The sequence below is a fragment of the Odocoileus virginianus genome, unplaced genomic scaffold (assembly GCF_023699985.2).
Source record: "Odocoileus virginianus isolate 20LAN1187 ecotype Illinois unplaced genomic scaffold, Ovbor_1.2 Unplaced_Contig_2, whole genome shotgun sequence".
Taxonomy (NCBI): Eukaryota; Metazoa; Chordata; class Mammalia; order Artiodactyla; family Cervidae; genus Odocoileus; species Odocoileus virginianus.
This window is the reverse complement of record NW_027224319.1, coordinates 1,671,666-1,687,074: the sequence shown is the minus strand read 5'-3', so window position 1 is coordinate 1,687,074 and position 15,409 is coordinate 1,671,666. Positions and strand designations below refer to the sequence as shown.

Sequence of the window (15,409 nt, the reverse complement as noted above, 5' to 3'; positions counted from 1 at the left end):
GGGAAAAGCCTGGGCATTAGGGATTTGAGCAACTCTGTAGGTGGTTCTGATGTACAGCCAAGGTTGAAAACTACTGTGCTGGCAGCTTGCTGAATTCCAGCCTCAGGCTTGTGGGCCTCAGTGGCGGGCCGGGAGCCAGTGCTCCTCCGTAGACTCAATGGCTGGAGCTTTAGCAAGCAGAGATTCATTCAGGTTAGCCAAGTAGATGGGGGTGAGGGTCTGAATTATTCAGAAGGTCAGAGTTGGGGTTGAGTAGTTACGCTTTAATCTTGGTGTCGTTAAAGTTCCCAGGCAATAACTTTGTGGATTGAGCAGCCATCACTTAAAACACGTTGTCTATTGTAAATACGACAGTAAGGTAATTGTTGTTGTTAACAGCGGTTGTTGCTTTTCTTACTGTTCGTTACAGTGTTAGGTATGCAGCAGATACACTGTACTTAATGAATGAATGAATGAATGAGGGAGTTATGAGGTCCTGAGAGGTATCTTTGTGGTGTCCTCGTTAAAATGGACTTGTTTTGAACCTAGCACCTTTTGCTGCAACCTTTTTTTCCCCCCTGCTCAATTCTTTTTGAAATTTTTGCTGTTATTACTACTGTGCCTTTCTTGAATTCCAGATGTTAGGTTTGATGAAGAAAATAGCATCCACTTGCAAAATAGGTTTTACTTTGTAAAGGGACCTACTGCTGTGTCCCTGAGCTGTTTTTGCAGGATGTGAGGGGTTTTGACAAATAAAAAAGCTGGTGTTTTCACACGCTTCCCTGTGGCAGGTGCTATAGGGGATTGAGTGTGCAGTTTGTGATTCTAGAACACTTTCTTTTCTGGGAGAAGTCAATGTCCCTGGCTTCACTGGCACGCATGTGTGACTCACAGTTCATCTGCCAACACATTGTGGAGCCAGCAGGGGACAAGAGGTAAGTTACAGAGCTCTTCTAAAGGCCCCATGATAAGTCTTGAATCTTGAGAACCCAGGTTACTCTACCAGCCCCTCTACCCCTCAGACTAGTATCTTCACATTCCTAAGTCTAGTTTTCTGGTTAGTGAGCAAGGAGAGGCTTTCAGTTTTGAGGGTTTTGTTTGTTTTTAATGCATATGGCCCCTGAGAAAATTACGGCAAGACTCTCAGCCATCCTAATCTTAGGTGAATTTGTTAAATTATTTCTGATTGTGACACCCCTTTTGGAGGTGTTCCATACTAAGAAAGCGGAGTGGAGGGCAATCTGGGGATAAGCAGAGAGACAGTCCGGCTGGACTGAGGGCCTTGGGGAAGCTGAGGGCATTGTGATGACATGCCTTGGCCCCAGGTTGTAGGAAAGAGACAGTTCTGTCCAGTGTCTGCTTTGTCCACAAGGGCAGTGCCTCCCCCCACCCCTGCCACTTTGGAGCTAGATCCTTGTGTCTCTGCTGCCCTGTCCAGCCTTAGGGACCTGAGATGCCAGGACAGGTGGTCTGGGTCGCAGAGGTGAAGGAGGCTGGGAGCTCAGCTGGCAGAAGGCTGAGGCAGCGTGGTCATGATGGGGAGATGTCAGGTTGTTAGTGGCCCTGCGTGCTCAAGGTGACGGGGAGATGCAGGCTCTGGGATCCCACCTGTCCTTTTGCCTCAGAAGCCCCCCCTCTCTGGGTGTGTCCCCAGAACGCCAGAGGGTTCAACATGAGCATCCCCATGCCGGGGCACCCCGTGAACTTCTCCAGCGTCACCCTGGAGCAGGCCCGCAGGGACGTGGACCAGCTGGAGCAGCTCATCGACGACCACGACGTCGTCTTCCTGTTGATGGACACCCGGGAGAGCCGGTGGCTGCCTGCCGTCATCGCCGCGAGCAAGAGAAAGGTAGGGCGTGGGCCCCATCTCCCAGGGCGGAGTGCCCCCCATTCTGCCCCCACCTCCGGAGCGGAGGGGTGTTTGTGTGGCCTGCTGACCCGAGGCCAAGGGCTTCCTCCGCAGACCGTGTGCCTCACGCACCATCATGTAGCCCAGATGTTACCCTGTGAGCCCTGTGCACTTGCGGGGCCACTCTGGGAACTCTGGAATGTGAGTTCCCAGAGGATGCAGACTCTGGCTCATTCACCAAGGTCCGGCCAGTGACAACTTGAAGGGCCAAAAGAATGAATGGTTCAGTAAGTCAGGGTGCATACACGTGATAGAATAGTATGTAACCACTCACAGTTATGCTGTCAAAGAATTTTAATATAATGGAAAATACTACATAGTTAAATAAGTATATATATATATATATATATATATATCTTACATCAGTTATGTTTATGTATATGAAGATATCCATGTCTGTTTATCAAAGAATGGGGGTGGCAAGAGAAAGGGAGAAAGAGAGGAGGGGGATGGGCGAGAGAGAAAATAAAAATACCTCAGACTATTATTGTAATTGTTGGGGCTGTGAGATTCTGAGTGATTTTTGTCGTCTTTTCTGGCGTGGTTTTCTTTGATTTTTTCAGTGTTCTATGTAAACAGAAATTTGGGAGAATAAGGCAATTTATGACTAACAAGTTATTATAGTATTAAATGAAAAGAAGCTTTCCTTGAAAACCTGTGTGAAGGGTGAATTATATAACATGAAAAAAATCTATGAAATTTATGAAAAAAAATCTCTGTAGAAATGACAAATGACAGCATAATGCTGCAAAGAATGGCTTTGAGAACTCTGGAGACTTAATTTTATATACCTTCCTATCAGCTAAGCGACCTTGGGCAAGTTGTAGAAATAACCTTTCTCACTTTCAGCATCTTCTTCTATAAGTAAGAAATGTTTGCTGGGAGTTTTAAATGAAACCAAAAGAGATAGTTTATGTTAACCACTTGTCAAGTCTTTTGCGCTTAGTAAGCCTTCAGTCTTGGGTAGCTGTTACCAGCATTGTTGTTGTTGCGTTGCTAAGCTGTGTCTAACTCTTTGTGACCGCATGGACTGCATGATGCCAGGCTTCCCTGTCTATCGCTGCCTCCCAGAGTTTGCTCAAATTCATGTCCACTGAGTCAGCAGTGTTATCCAACCATCTCATCCCCTGTCGTCCCCTTCTCCTCCTGCCTTCAATCTTCCCCAGCATCAGGGTCTTTTCTGATGAGTCAGCTCTTTGCATCAGGTGGCCAAAGTATTGGAGCTTCAGCATCAGCCCTTCCAATGAATATTCAGGGTTGAACACCAACATTAGCTTATAAAATCTAATTTTACAATCGAACAGAAACACTACGAAACAGGTTTTTTAAGTTGACCCAATATGCAGTTAGCCATGGCCTAAAATGTAAGCATCTCTTACCTCTGGTCTTTTATTCCTTGGAACTCACAGCTGGTCATCAACGCTGCCTTGGGATTTGACACCTTCGTTGTCATGAGACACGGCCTGAAGAAGCCCAGGCATCAGGGAGCCGGGGACTTGTGTCCCAGCTACCCCGTGGCATCTGCTGACCTCCTGGGCTCATCGCTGTTTGCCAACATCCCTGGCTACAAACTTGGCTGTTACTTCTGCAATGATGTGGTGGCCCCAGGGGATGTAAGTGGATTTCTTTGTTGTTGCAAGTATCTCCTACAGCCGTCTTGCCCACTAGGGCAAAGAGACCCAGCTCCTTCCTTTAAGATTGTTTAAAATACTGTCTTTTAACAAAGAAAAAAATCCTCTTATTTGGGGAGGTGGCATTATCCCTCGTGAGCCTTGCTTGGCATCATAGACTGTATAGCTGTGCCCTGCTCACCAGTGTCTCTGGGGCACTCAAGGGTTTTTAGAGCATTACCTCATTTAGTTACCTAACAGGTATATTTTGTTTTTCTTGGTACTTGCAAGACATGGTATCATGTGAGGCCAACTGATCTCTGCCAACAGTGAGTGTCTGGCTGTGTCATAGAGCTTTATCATGGAGGAGTTGCATGCCCCTGACAACTTGCCTTGGGTGGAAAAGAACTTTGCGTTCACGTCCATGACTGTTTCTCCATAGTCAACCAGAGACCGGACCTTGGACCAGCAGTGCACTGTGAGTCGTCCGGGACTAGCCATGATCGCAGGAGCCCTGGCGGTGGAGTTGATGGTTTCCGTTTTGCAGCATCCAGAAGGGTGAGTTTCCCGTTTAGAGATGTCTGTTGAGACAAAGACAGCTTCTGTATCTCCCTTGACCTTTTCTCAATCTGACTTTTTTTCTGAGAATTGTGTTGTTCTTTCCACTCTCAGAAAAACAAGATTTTTTAAAAAACAACCTGGTTTGATCCTTTGGGCTGGTAAACTTGTCATGTGATGTTTGGAGCTGTGTCTCTGCGTCCTTGTAGAACTGAACTCTCCTAGGGTTATTTGGCAATGGATGATAAGGAAGGATAAAAATTTTCATAGGGGCTTTAGGACCTTCCTGCTTTCATTCTGTTAATATATTATTTTTTATCTTCTTGGCTCTAAGCATTTGAAAGGCAGTACATGAATCACATATGATAGGACTTGGATTTGGCTGTATGTAACAGATCCATCTTCAGTGACTTAGTCAGATGGGCAAGGTTTTATTTTTCTCATGCAGCAAGAAGCTCAGAGGCAGGCCCCCAGACAGGGGTGCCCATGTACCGTCAGACACTGTGTTTCTTGCTCACTCACTCAGCCACTCTTGGCTTTCTTCCTTAGGCTTGTCCTGTTGTGGTCACAGGATGAGTGTTCTGCCTTCAGGGTTGCTTCTGTGTTACAGTTAAGAAGAAAGGAATGACCAAAGGATGCAAGTTGTGCTCAGCTGAGGCTGCCCCCCACCACCCTGCTTTTTTTGGCCATGTTCTGCAGCATGTGGGATCTTAGTTCCTAACCAGGAATTGAACCTGTGCCTCCTGCAGTGGAAGCATGGAGTCTTAACCACTGGACCTCCAGGGAAGTCCCTGAGGCTGACCCCCTTTAAATGGCTCTCCAGGAAGACTTATGCATTGATTCTAAAACTAACTTGCCCTTGCCCTTACAGCTGCAAGGAAGATGGACAAATGTAGTTCTTTGGCTGGGCACATTGCCTCTGAATGAAACTATGATGAGACAGGAAAGGAGAATGGACGTTGGGCAGGTACCAGCAGTGTCTACACACTCATTAAAAAAAATTCTGTATATATTTAAACCCTAGGAGATATTGTTATTGTTCCATAGTTGGGTTCATTTAATTTTGTTACTATTTTCCATTGTTTGACTCTGCTTTCTATGTCCTTGAGCTTCTATCCTAGGTCATTTTCCTTCTGCTGAAAGAACACCCTTTATCATTTCTTTTAGAAATGCCAGTGGTGAAGATCTTTTAGTTTTTGTTTGTCTAAAAAATGCCTTTGTTTTATCTTTGTGCTGAAAAATATTTTTGCCATGTACAGAATTCTAGACTGGTTCAGTTCAGTTCAGTCGCTCAGTCTTGTCCGACTTTTTGTGACCCCATGGACTGCAGCACACCAGGCCTCCATCACCAACTCCCAGAGTTCACCCAGACTCATATCCATTGAGTCAGTGATGCCATCCAACCAGCTCATCCTCTGTCGTCCCCTTCTCTTCCTGCCTTCAATCTTTCCCAGCATCGGGGTTTTTTCCAGTGAGTCAGTTCTTCACGTCAGGTGGCCAAGTATTGGAGTTTCAGCTTCAGCATCAGTCTTTCCAATGAACACTCAGGACTGATCTCCTTTAGGATGGACTGGTTGGATCTCCTCGCAGTCCAAGGGACTCTCGAGTCTTCTCCAACACCACAGTTCAAAAGCGTCAGTTCTTCAGCGCTCAGCTTTCTTTATAAACCAACTCTCACATCTGTACATGACCACTGGAAAAACCATAGCCTTGACTAGATGGACCTTTGTTGGCAAAGTAATGTCTCTGCTTTTAATATGCTGTCTAGATTGGTCACAACTTGTCTTTTAGCATGTTGGGAAAATAATCCTATTGTCTCTGGCTGCCATTATTCTTGTTGAGGAGCCAGGTGTTTATTTCATTGCTGCTCCTTTGGTACAGTTGGGTTTTCTCCCCCTTCCCCTGCCCTCAGTTGCTTTTAAGATTTTCTCAATATTTCATTGGAAATATTTACTTAATTATGTATTTATTATTATATACTTATTTCTGTGTTTATTCTGATTGTGCTTTCTAGTTCCTCTTGAATCCATGGCTTGATGTTTTTCAGCCATGGTGGAAAATTTTCTGCCATTATCTCCTAAAGCATTACTTCTGCCTCTTTTTTGATTCTTTCCTTTTGAGTCCCCAGTTGCATGTTAGAATCCAATGATGCTCTTTTCTGTGTTTTCCATCGTTATGTCTTTCCTTGCTTCAGTCTGGCTGTTTGCTTTTTGGCTTATCTTCCAGTTTACTGATTCTCTCTTTTCTCTTCTACGTCTATTTGTTAAACTATCCACTGAGTTTTAAATTTCATTATTATATGTTTCAGTTCTAGAATTTCTAGAAATAATTTGATCTTATTTTACACATTTCCTGTTCTCTGCTGAAATTGTGATTCTTTTTTATTCTTTGAAAACATTTAATCATGTTTTCCTTTTAATTTTTATCAGATATGCCCATTAATGTGAGATCTCCTATGAGTATGCTCCTCTTGTCTATAGCTTTTATCTCCTCATATACCTGTTTTTTTTAAACAAAGCCTTTTTATTATAGAAAAATAAAACATATATGAAAAAAGATATATATTATGTGTTACATACACACACACCATTTGTATATGTATAAAAACTCCTTTGTATGCACCATCCATTTTCAATAATTACCAACACATGACTGGTCATCATTTATCTGTACCACTGTCCATGTTTTTTCTTCTTCCACTGACTTTAAAGCAAATCCCAAGACATAGTACTTCAGTCATAGACTGAAGTATGTATCTCCACTATTTTTACATATAAAAACAAAGGCAGTTCCCTAATATTATCACATATCCAGTAAGTATTTAAATTTCCTCAATTCCTGAATTTGCTTGGTTATCTGACTGAGTACTGGCCATTATGTGAAAAATTATATAGATATTGTGATTTCCATTTCCTCCTGGCAAACTGCTGGGCCAAGTGGAGTGCCATCTTAGACAATCTTAGTCAGTTAGCACTGTTCTGTTTTCAGGTCCTCCCTTAGTCTGAGGATGTATACCCGCCATGATCCCAACTCAAAGCCTGGGATATTCTCCAGGGTTCCTCCCTATGGGCAGACCTCAGCTCTAGACTGTACCATCAGCCCCATGAGTCAGTCAGGATCGCTGTTCAGCTTCTGATCCTATGGCCACTGCTTTTGGAGACTGGCAGTCGCTTTCCCTGGGAACCTCTCCTCGCAAATGCCTAGGTTACCTCTGTGGGCTTCCCTCCTCTCACATAGCTAGGCTCTGTAATTCTCCCTTACCTTGGGAACGCTGATGCTTCAAACACAGGGTTTTTTTATACCTTGTCTAGCTTTGCTCTGTCTTCTCTATAGGAGGGCTGGTCTTAACTACCTAGTCTACCAATGCCACACCAGTTAAAAAACAGTTTTCAGTTTATTCAGCTTTTTAATTTATTAAGCACCTATAGCATTAGGCTTGCGTGTGAGAGGAAGGAAAGGAGTAGGCTGATGTGTTTTGATTTGACTTGACCTTGGCCCTTTTGGTAGACTCCGTATTCAACACATTGTGTGTATGTTATATCTTGGATGTGAAAACTAGCACAGCTATGGTCCAGAGACCCTGCTTCTCCAGGCAAGGAAGATCTTACTTCATGACTTATAAACAATAGAAGTAATTCATCTTTCATCTAGCAAAGAAAAGTGAGACAAAAATTAAATTAATTTAAAAAGAGTCAGTAATTAAAAAAAGAAAAAAGGAAGGAAAAAAGGAAAGGAAAGACAACAAAGGAAAGAAAAAGAAAATTAATCAACAATTTAAGAGTCTCTCAATATCTGCTAGAGACAGTGCTGTCAAGGTTGTATGGTAAAGTCAGACTGAAGCCAAACACAGTTACGTCTGACTATGTGACAGATACCCTGTGATTTATCTTACATATTTTCAACACTGACATAGTACTTACGTTGTGTTATGCTTTATTCTAAGCCCTTTACAAATATTAACTCATTTAATCCTCATAGCAAACATATTAGGAAAGAACTGTTATCTGTCCCATTTACTTTCTTCCTTCCTTTCTTTCGTCCCATTTTTGATGGGGAAACAGAGGCATAGCCAAGATAACTATGTTGCTGAAATTCATGTAGCTGGTTAGCAGTAACCCTGGGATTTAGCTCAGCCCAGTTTGGCTGTAAACTCTGTCTTTAAGCACTCTGCTAAGATATGCTATTTGTAATACTGACACGGAAGAAGTGAATTTTTGAAAGGTTTGTTTTTCCACTTGTTAGAAATCGACATATATTTATCGTATAACTCAGAGTTCTTCTGCATGCTTGAAAAGATGGCCGTTGTAGCGTCGGTAGCATACGTAACTAGTATAGCTGCTTCAGTGTTGAATGGAAACAAACAGCTTTTTTGTCTTCCTCTCATCTTTCTTATCTCCCTGGCTCCTGCGTTTTCTTGTGGGCCCTGGACAGGAAGCGTTTGGGATAAAACTTTCAGAGCTGACTCCGAGTCCTTGACCCCAACCCCACATCGGCCATGGTCACGGGCTAGAACCAGGGCCCGTGTCGCATGTCTCCTGTGATGTAAGGAGACTCCACACTGTGGTTTGGGGTGGAGCACATCCGTTCTGCCCCACTAATTCCTCACTTTTCTTTCTCCTTCCTCCATGCAGTAGCAGGTACATCACCTCAAGAAGTTAAGGTCGGAAAGTTTTCTGTTTCAAAACGTCAGCAGTATGCTGTGGTGTTCTACAAGACTCAGAGAACCAGAACTAATGTTTATCGGCAAATAGCCTGTGGCCACAGGCTGTGGTCTTTCTAACTTCAAAACACAGGCCTTTTTTTAAAAAAAAAACTATTCTTCTACCTTCCTCCCAGGAAAATTAGTTTTTTTATGTGTGTTTTTTTGTTTCCCTGGCTTGTGCTGCCTAGCAAAGGGTGTTTCAGTTATCCTTATAAATCTTCCGCAGACCTTGTCTAGATCATCCTCACGGGAATTAAACATAAACTTCTCTGAAATGAGCAGCTCTCACCATTTCCCTTCCTCAGGGGCTACGCCATTGCCAGCAGCAGTGACGACCGCATGAATGAGCCGCCAACGTCCCTCGGCCTCGTGCCTCACCAGGTGAGTGAGAGGAAATGAAGTTGCAACTCCAGGCCCCCTCCTGGCGGTGCAGCAGGAAAGTATTTGGGGGTCACCTTACCATGCCATCCTCCTGGCCCACCTCTCCTCCACCCTCCTGGCACTCCTGCTTCCTTGGAATTTATGCGCACCCAGAGGGGATCCTGGGCTGCAGAATGGTGATGAGAAGAAACCCTGAACGAACAGTACTATCCAGGCTTGATTTAGCATTTCTCATGTTGACTCAGGGCTTCAGGATGGAGTAGAACGAGAGAGAACGGGCTCTGGAGCCAACCAGACAGCAACGTCAATCCCAACCCTGCAGTTATTAAGGTGGCCTTCCTTGGCCATGTCACCAAACTTGGAGCCTTAGTTTCCTTATCTGTAAAGTGTGGGCAAGAACACCGACCTCGGCTGGTAGTGGCAGAGATGAGAGGTGGGGTATAGAAAGGCCTCGGCAACAGCGCCTAGAGTGTCACAGCCCTCAGTAAATGATGCTGCCAGCTTGTTGCTGTTGTTTGTTATTATCATCGACTCCTCAGCCAAAGAACAGCCTTTCCGGGCATGCACGGTAAGACCATTAGAAGTACACAGTGTCACCAAAAAGTAGGGCGTCTTTTCAGAAAAAGAATCTGAGGCTTCCTAAGGAAGGCCCATGCCATAGAGAGTGAAAGAGAATGAAAAAGTTAAGTTTGTGCTCCCTCTGCACCAGTTTTTGTGACCATGCTTTTGGAGGTTTTCTGGTCTTGGAAGTCATCTGAGTTCTGTGCGTGTGTGTATTTCACTGTGTAGAGGAGGGCCGTCTCATGAAAGCAGCAGTGAGAGTGCCCGACAGTCCTATCTGGGGGGCCGTGAGGACAGACCCCCAGATGGGTGCAGAGAGCAGGGTGATTCATGCCAACCTTATTCACCTTTCTCTCTGCCTCCGCACACCTGCCCTGTCGTTTTCTGGTTGAGGGTCTACATCAGAAGACAGGAAGTTACTTGTCCCCTTTCATAGAGAGTAGTGGGTGTGCTGAAATCCAAACCTCAGCATGGCACTCTGACCAGGGCTGGGTCTGAGGTTTTTGAGTGGAAGCGGCCCTGGCCTGCACATGGGGAGTTGTCGTTCAGTCACTAAGTCATGTCTGACTCTTTGCGGCCCCATGGATTGCAGCACACTGGCCTCCTCTGTCCTCTGCTGTATCCAGCTGTCTGCTCAGATTCGTGCTCATTGATTCAGTGATGCCGTCCAATCATCTCGTCCGCTGTCGCCCCCTTCCCCTGCCTTCCGTCTTTCTCAACATCAGGGTCTTTTCCAATGAGCCGGCTACTTGCATTTTGTAGCAAAAGTATTGGAGCTTCAGCATCAGTCCTTCCAGTGAATATTCAGGGTTGATTTCCTTTAAGACTGACTGGTTTGATCTTCTTGCAGTCTAAGGGACTCTCAGAGTCTTCTCCCTTCACTTCAAGTCACCACTCTGGGCCACTTGCACAAGTCGCCCGTCACAGCCTCACATTAGGTCATTCACCTCCCCGAGCCTCAGTGTCCACACCAGGTGCTCGACCTCGTGTCCAGAACTGTCTAAAATGATGAGGCTTTGTGAACCATGAAACACCACGCAAATGGGACTTTTCCAGCCTCCCTCGTTCAGGAGGGCATTTGTATGACATGAATAGGTTAACCTTTTCTGCAGAAGCACCTCAAGTAGGACCCAGCAGACCCTGTGCTGAGCCCCATGATGAGGAAGCAACCTTCCAGAGCCGGCCTCTGCTGGGGACGTGCTCACGTGAATCCCCACCCTCGCCTCTCTTCACAAGTCGCTGACCTTGAGGTGTGCCCTCCCCTCCTTCACAGATCTCACACTAAGAAGGGCCTTAATTAAATTTTCAGTCATGCCCCCGCACCAGTTTCTGTCTTGAAGTCCTTGATGTTAAATTACCACAGTTGTGGTTTTCTAGGTGCTGAGGCCAGAGGGCAAAACAAGAGTCTTTATAGAAGGGGTCCCGTGTCAAGACGCGTGCCCATGTTTTTCAAGTACTATGGCAACTAATCCTCCTCAGCGTTACTCACCCCTGTGGGGCCTGGCGATTGTTTGTCAGTCACCCACTCTCCCACTTCTTTCTCCTCGTTTTCCAGCGTCTGAAGGATTATTTTGGTTGTTGGCCATCTCTTCATTTGGCCTTTTCAAAGGCTGAAGGGTAATGCAGCCATATATGGGAAAGGCCCAGTGCGTGCGGGTGACTGCTTGCTTACATTATTTCAAGTGTCAAGCCTTTATTTTTAGCCACTTTCTAAAAAAGACAGTGGGGAAAGAACTCTACGATTATTCAGGGTTGTGTGGTCCCTACTTAGAGGCTTTACATTTCTTCCCTCTTTTTTTTTTTTTTCTTTTTGAAGTGGAGTGAGTCCATGTAAGCAACCGTGCTTTGACTAGGAGACATGGCATTTCCATGAACATGCTGGGCTGTGTTGCAGTGCAGACTCAGCACCGGCACTGTCCCCTTCCCGGCTCTCCCCGACAAGTGACTTCCTGTCGGGGAGGAGCTCCCGAGCCCCTCTGTGTGTGCTGTATACAGAGGGCAGCCCAGGACATCCCCAGGCTCGGTTTGCTCCATTCCCCGAAGGAGAGCATTCATTAATTGGCCCCCGTGGAATGAGATGTAGTAGAAAAGTGATAGTCCTTGAATGGAGAATCCCAAAGCCGCCCACCCACCAGCCAGTCGGTCGTATAATCTGGGGAAGCTTGCTTCACTTCCTGCTCTCATGTCTCTGCTTTCCCCGGGGTCAGACCTGGGAGACCTGGGGGTGACTTAGTCTATCTTTCTGTAGGCCCACAGGCAGGCTTTGGCTCATCCAGAGACAGGCCAAGTGCAGGAAAAGTCTTCATGAAGGCCCTGAAATTCAGTGATACCCAGCCTGGGGGGAAAAAAAACCCCAAAACCTCTTACTGCATTTGAAAACCGTGAAGAAACCATTTGAAGGTGAGAAAATAGGCTTATGGGTTTGTGCTTTTCAAAAAGCCTCCAGCCCATTGTATGTAACCAGGATTCTACAAGCAGATGACCATGAGTATAAGCCCCTTTCTGTCTGTAATGCGCTTTTAATTTGTCATTTTTATCCACATATAAAATGCACACTATCACACAGATCATGAAATGAACAACTTGGATTATCATAGAATGAATACCACGTGTGTACCCAGCACACACATCAAAATGAAATCTTGTCAAGCACCCCCACAGCCCGTTTCATGCTTCTTCCAGTTATCATGGCCTCCCTTCCAGTCAGAGACAAGCCTCTCTTGACTCTGAACACCTCAGGAAACTTCTGTCTCATTTTGAACTCTCTAAATGAAATGATATGGTACATGCTCTTTGGAGTCTGGCTTCTTTTGTAGAGAGAACTTTGTCACTGTTGATCTTAGCATGCTGTCGTTCCCTCTGCTGCTCGATGAGTGGGATCTTTTATTTATTTAATTTTATTTTTTAAAGAAGCTTGTCTTTTTCCTGGCTCCTGGGGTCACGACTGAGTTCTGTGAGGCCAGACCCCTCCTTTTCTGGTTCTTTGTGGGAGGCGCAGTTCAGGAGTTAGCAAAAAACTGCGACTCCTGACATCACCGGGTGGTTGCTGTGCAGACTGGTGAGACAGATGTGACGGAGATTTGCAGCCGATATAGCTCCTGGACATCCCTCAGAGAAGGAAAAGCCTCGTGGCGATTCAGTAGTTGTCCAAACACCACGGTCGTGAATCTAGCATTCCCACTTTCATCCCACTGTGGACAAGGCCGTTCACCTTTTCAGTCTTTGTGTGAAGGTACTCTCGTCCTCAAGCACTACTCAACAAAGACCCTTGATGGGTATGCCCCTCCTAGGGGTTTGGTCTTGCCAACCCCATGGTTCTTTTGGGCTCTTGAGTTCTTCCTTTTAGTTAATTTCAGAAAAATAGGACAAAGCCCAAACTAGGGCAGGACCTGTAGAGGGACCAGCCTGGGAAATCTCCCCACCGAGACGAAAGCTGAGCTGGAGCTGTGGGCTCCAGCCGCGCCTCGGCCTGTCTGCACACGCTGTGCCCCACGAATTCTCAGGCCATTACCTTTTAATAAGATGTCTGTTTTTCTTGTTTTGTTTTTAAATTTTTTAAAATTTATTTTCTATTTGGCTGTGCTCGGCCTTCGCTGCTGCAAGGGCTGCTCCCTAGTTGCAGCGTATGGGCTTCTCTCGTTGCGAGCCTTCGGGCCTGTGGGCTCCGTAGTTGTGGCTCCTGGGCTCTGGAACACAGACTCAGGTAGCTGAGGTGCTTAGGCCTAGTTGCCTCACGGCATGTGGGATCTTCCTGGACCAGGGATCGAACCCTCATCCCCTGTATTGGAAGGCAGATTCTTCACCACTGCGACCAGCAGGGAAGTTCCAGCTTGGGTATAATTTCATCAGCTGAAGGAGGTCACTCATGCCCCACAGGTTTCACTCGCCTGATAAGGCTGTCCTGTGTGGGAAGCCCACATGGCAGGGAACCTGAAGCTCTGTGATCATACAGAGCCAATTAGAATCCCAACTTTGCCTCTTCATTTTCATCAGCTCGTTTGACAAAAGGGGTTTGAGGAGGTTCTTGCCACTTGTCAGTGTGACCTTGGGCATGTTACTGGTCCTTTCCGAACTTCATATTTTAAATTACTGGAATGGGCATAATAATACACTGGGATTAATGTACAGGTTAAATTATAGTTTCTAAATACTAGCACACCCAAGAAGGGCATGGCAACCTTCTCCAGTATTCTTGCCTGGAGAATCCCCATGGACAGAGGAGCCTGGTGGGCTATATAGTTCATGGGGTCACAAAGAGTCAGACACACACATGTAAAGAATCTTAGTTCCCTGACCAGGGCTTGAACCCACTTTCCCCTACACTGCAAGGTGGATTCTTAACCACTGGACCACCAGGAAAAGTCCCTTCTTTCACTTTTCATTAAAATGGTAAAGTGGGAGCTTATCTACTCTCCTAAAAAGGAGGTTACAAGGAATCTCATAAAACTCCAGAAGCAGTGAGTGTGTAGGGAAGGGCTGGAGGGATTAGTCCCATCCTGCAGTGTTTTTCCAAGGACGATGCCGGCTCATTTCCAGCTTGCTGCCTCTGCACCTCGGGGGCCTCTGTATGAGAGTGGTGGCGGCTCAGTGGCGGTTGTTGGAGCCACTGTCCAAAACAAAGACCTCTGTGGTGCACTAGGGTTTTAAAATTGCTAAACTCTGTTTTGGCGTTGAATTTGGTTAAGATTCGTTTCAACATCCAAGAGCCTCGTGGAGTTTGGATTTAGTTCTTACTTACGCAAACTCCAAGCTCCAGAAGTATTGCCAGGCCTGCTGGAAACCAGTGTGAGGTTAGAGCAGGAGGTCCCCACTGTGGCTGCAACTGTGCCTTCTCAGAGCAGCTGTTTCTGTTTGTTTCTGGCCTTGGATCTTCACTTCCCATCCAGGCGAGGTGGGCTTGGGGCTCCATGCTGCTTTTAACTCAGCTTAGGTGTAAATACCACCAGGGGTGGCCCAGTGGATGGGACCCCTTCCTATTCCTGATCTATTTATTTTGTGGCCAGTTAGGCATAAATGACCAAAGATAGTTTAGTCCACTCAGACCCTGATAGCAGCCATCTTCATCTTGAGTTTCTGGTTTGGGGAGGGTGTCTGTTTCTTTGTTTCTTAGTTCCTCTGGTCTTTTTCTGTCTTCCTTCTTTTCTCGCTACCTTCTCCTTGCTTTCCAGCGTTCCCCCTGCACTTTGGAGAGAAAGAAGAGAGCTCAGATCCTTGGCTTTGCTATGTGGTGGTTGTGGAATCTTGGGCAAGCCAGGCCACCCCCTGAGCCTCGATCTCTTTGTCTGGAACACAGGGAGGTCACAGGATAGTAGTGAGACAACCGCGAGAGGAGTATGTGAAGACACTCCACAGAGCCAGACACACGGATGTTGTTATCTAGTCGCTCAGTCGTGTCTGACTCTTTGTGACCCCATGGACCTGCAGCCCACCAGGCTCTTCTGTCCATGGGATTTCCCAGGCAAGAATACTGGAGTGGGGTGCCATTTCCTTCTCCAGGGGATCTTCCCCACCCAGGGATCAGACTTGCCTCTCCTGCATTGGTGGGCGGGTTCTTCACTGCCGAGCCCCCAGGGATGTCACAGGGAGGGCATCTAATAAATGCTGGTCCTTGGCTCAGTCCCTCCACCACCATTTCCACGTGATGCCGGGACAGGCCCTCCTATACCACCTCCTAGGCTGGGAGGGAGCCGTCATTTCTGTGGAGGGATT

The 15,409-nt window shown here is 46.2% G+C and overlaps 1 protein-coding gene across 11 annotated transcripts in view; it reads left to right on the top strand.

Moving 5' to 3' along the window:
* The window catches only part of ATG7 (autophagy related 7), a 384,864-nt gene that overhangs the window by 172,204 nt on the left and 197,251 nt on the right, over positions 1 to 15,409 (top strand). For all 11 annotated transcript variants that reach the window (XM_070463447.1, XM_070463445.1, XM_070463448.1 and 8 more), the window contains 4 exons: positions 1,634 to 1,828; positions 3,298 to 3,501; positions 3,941 to 4,056; positions 9,064 to 9,139. In XM_070463447.1, the coding sequence (XP_070319548.1) occupies positions 1,634 to 1,828; positions 3,298 to 3,501; positions 3,941 to 4,056; positions 9,064 to 9,139 (591 nt within the window). The remainder of the gene's footprint in view (positions 1 to 1,633; positions 1,829 to 3,297; positions 3,502 to 3,940; positions 4,057 to 9,063; positions 9,140 to 15,409) is intronic.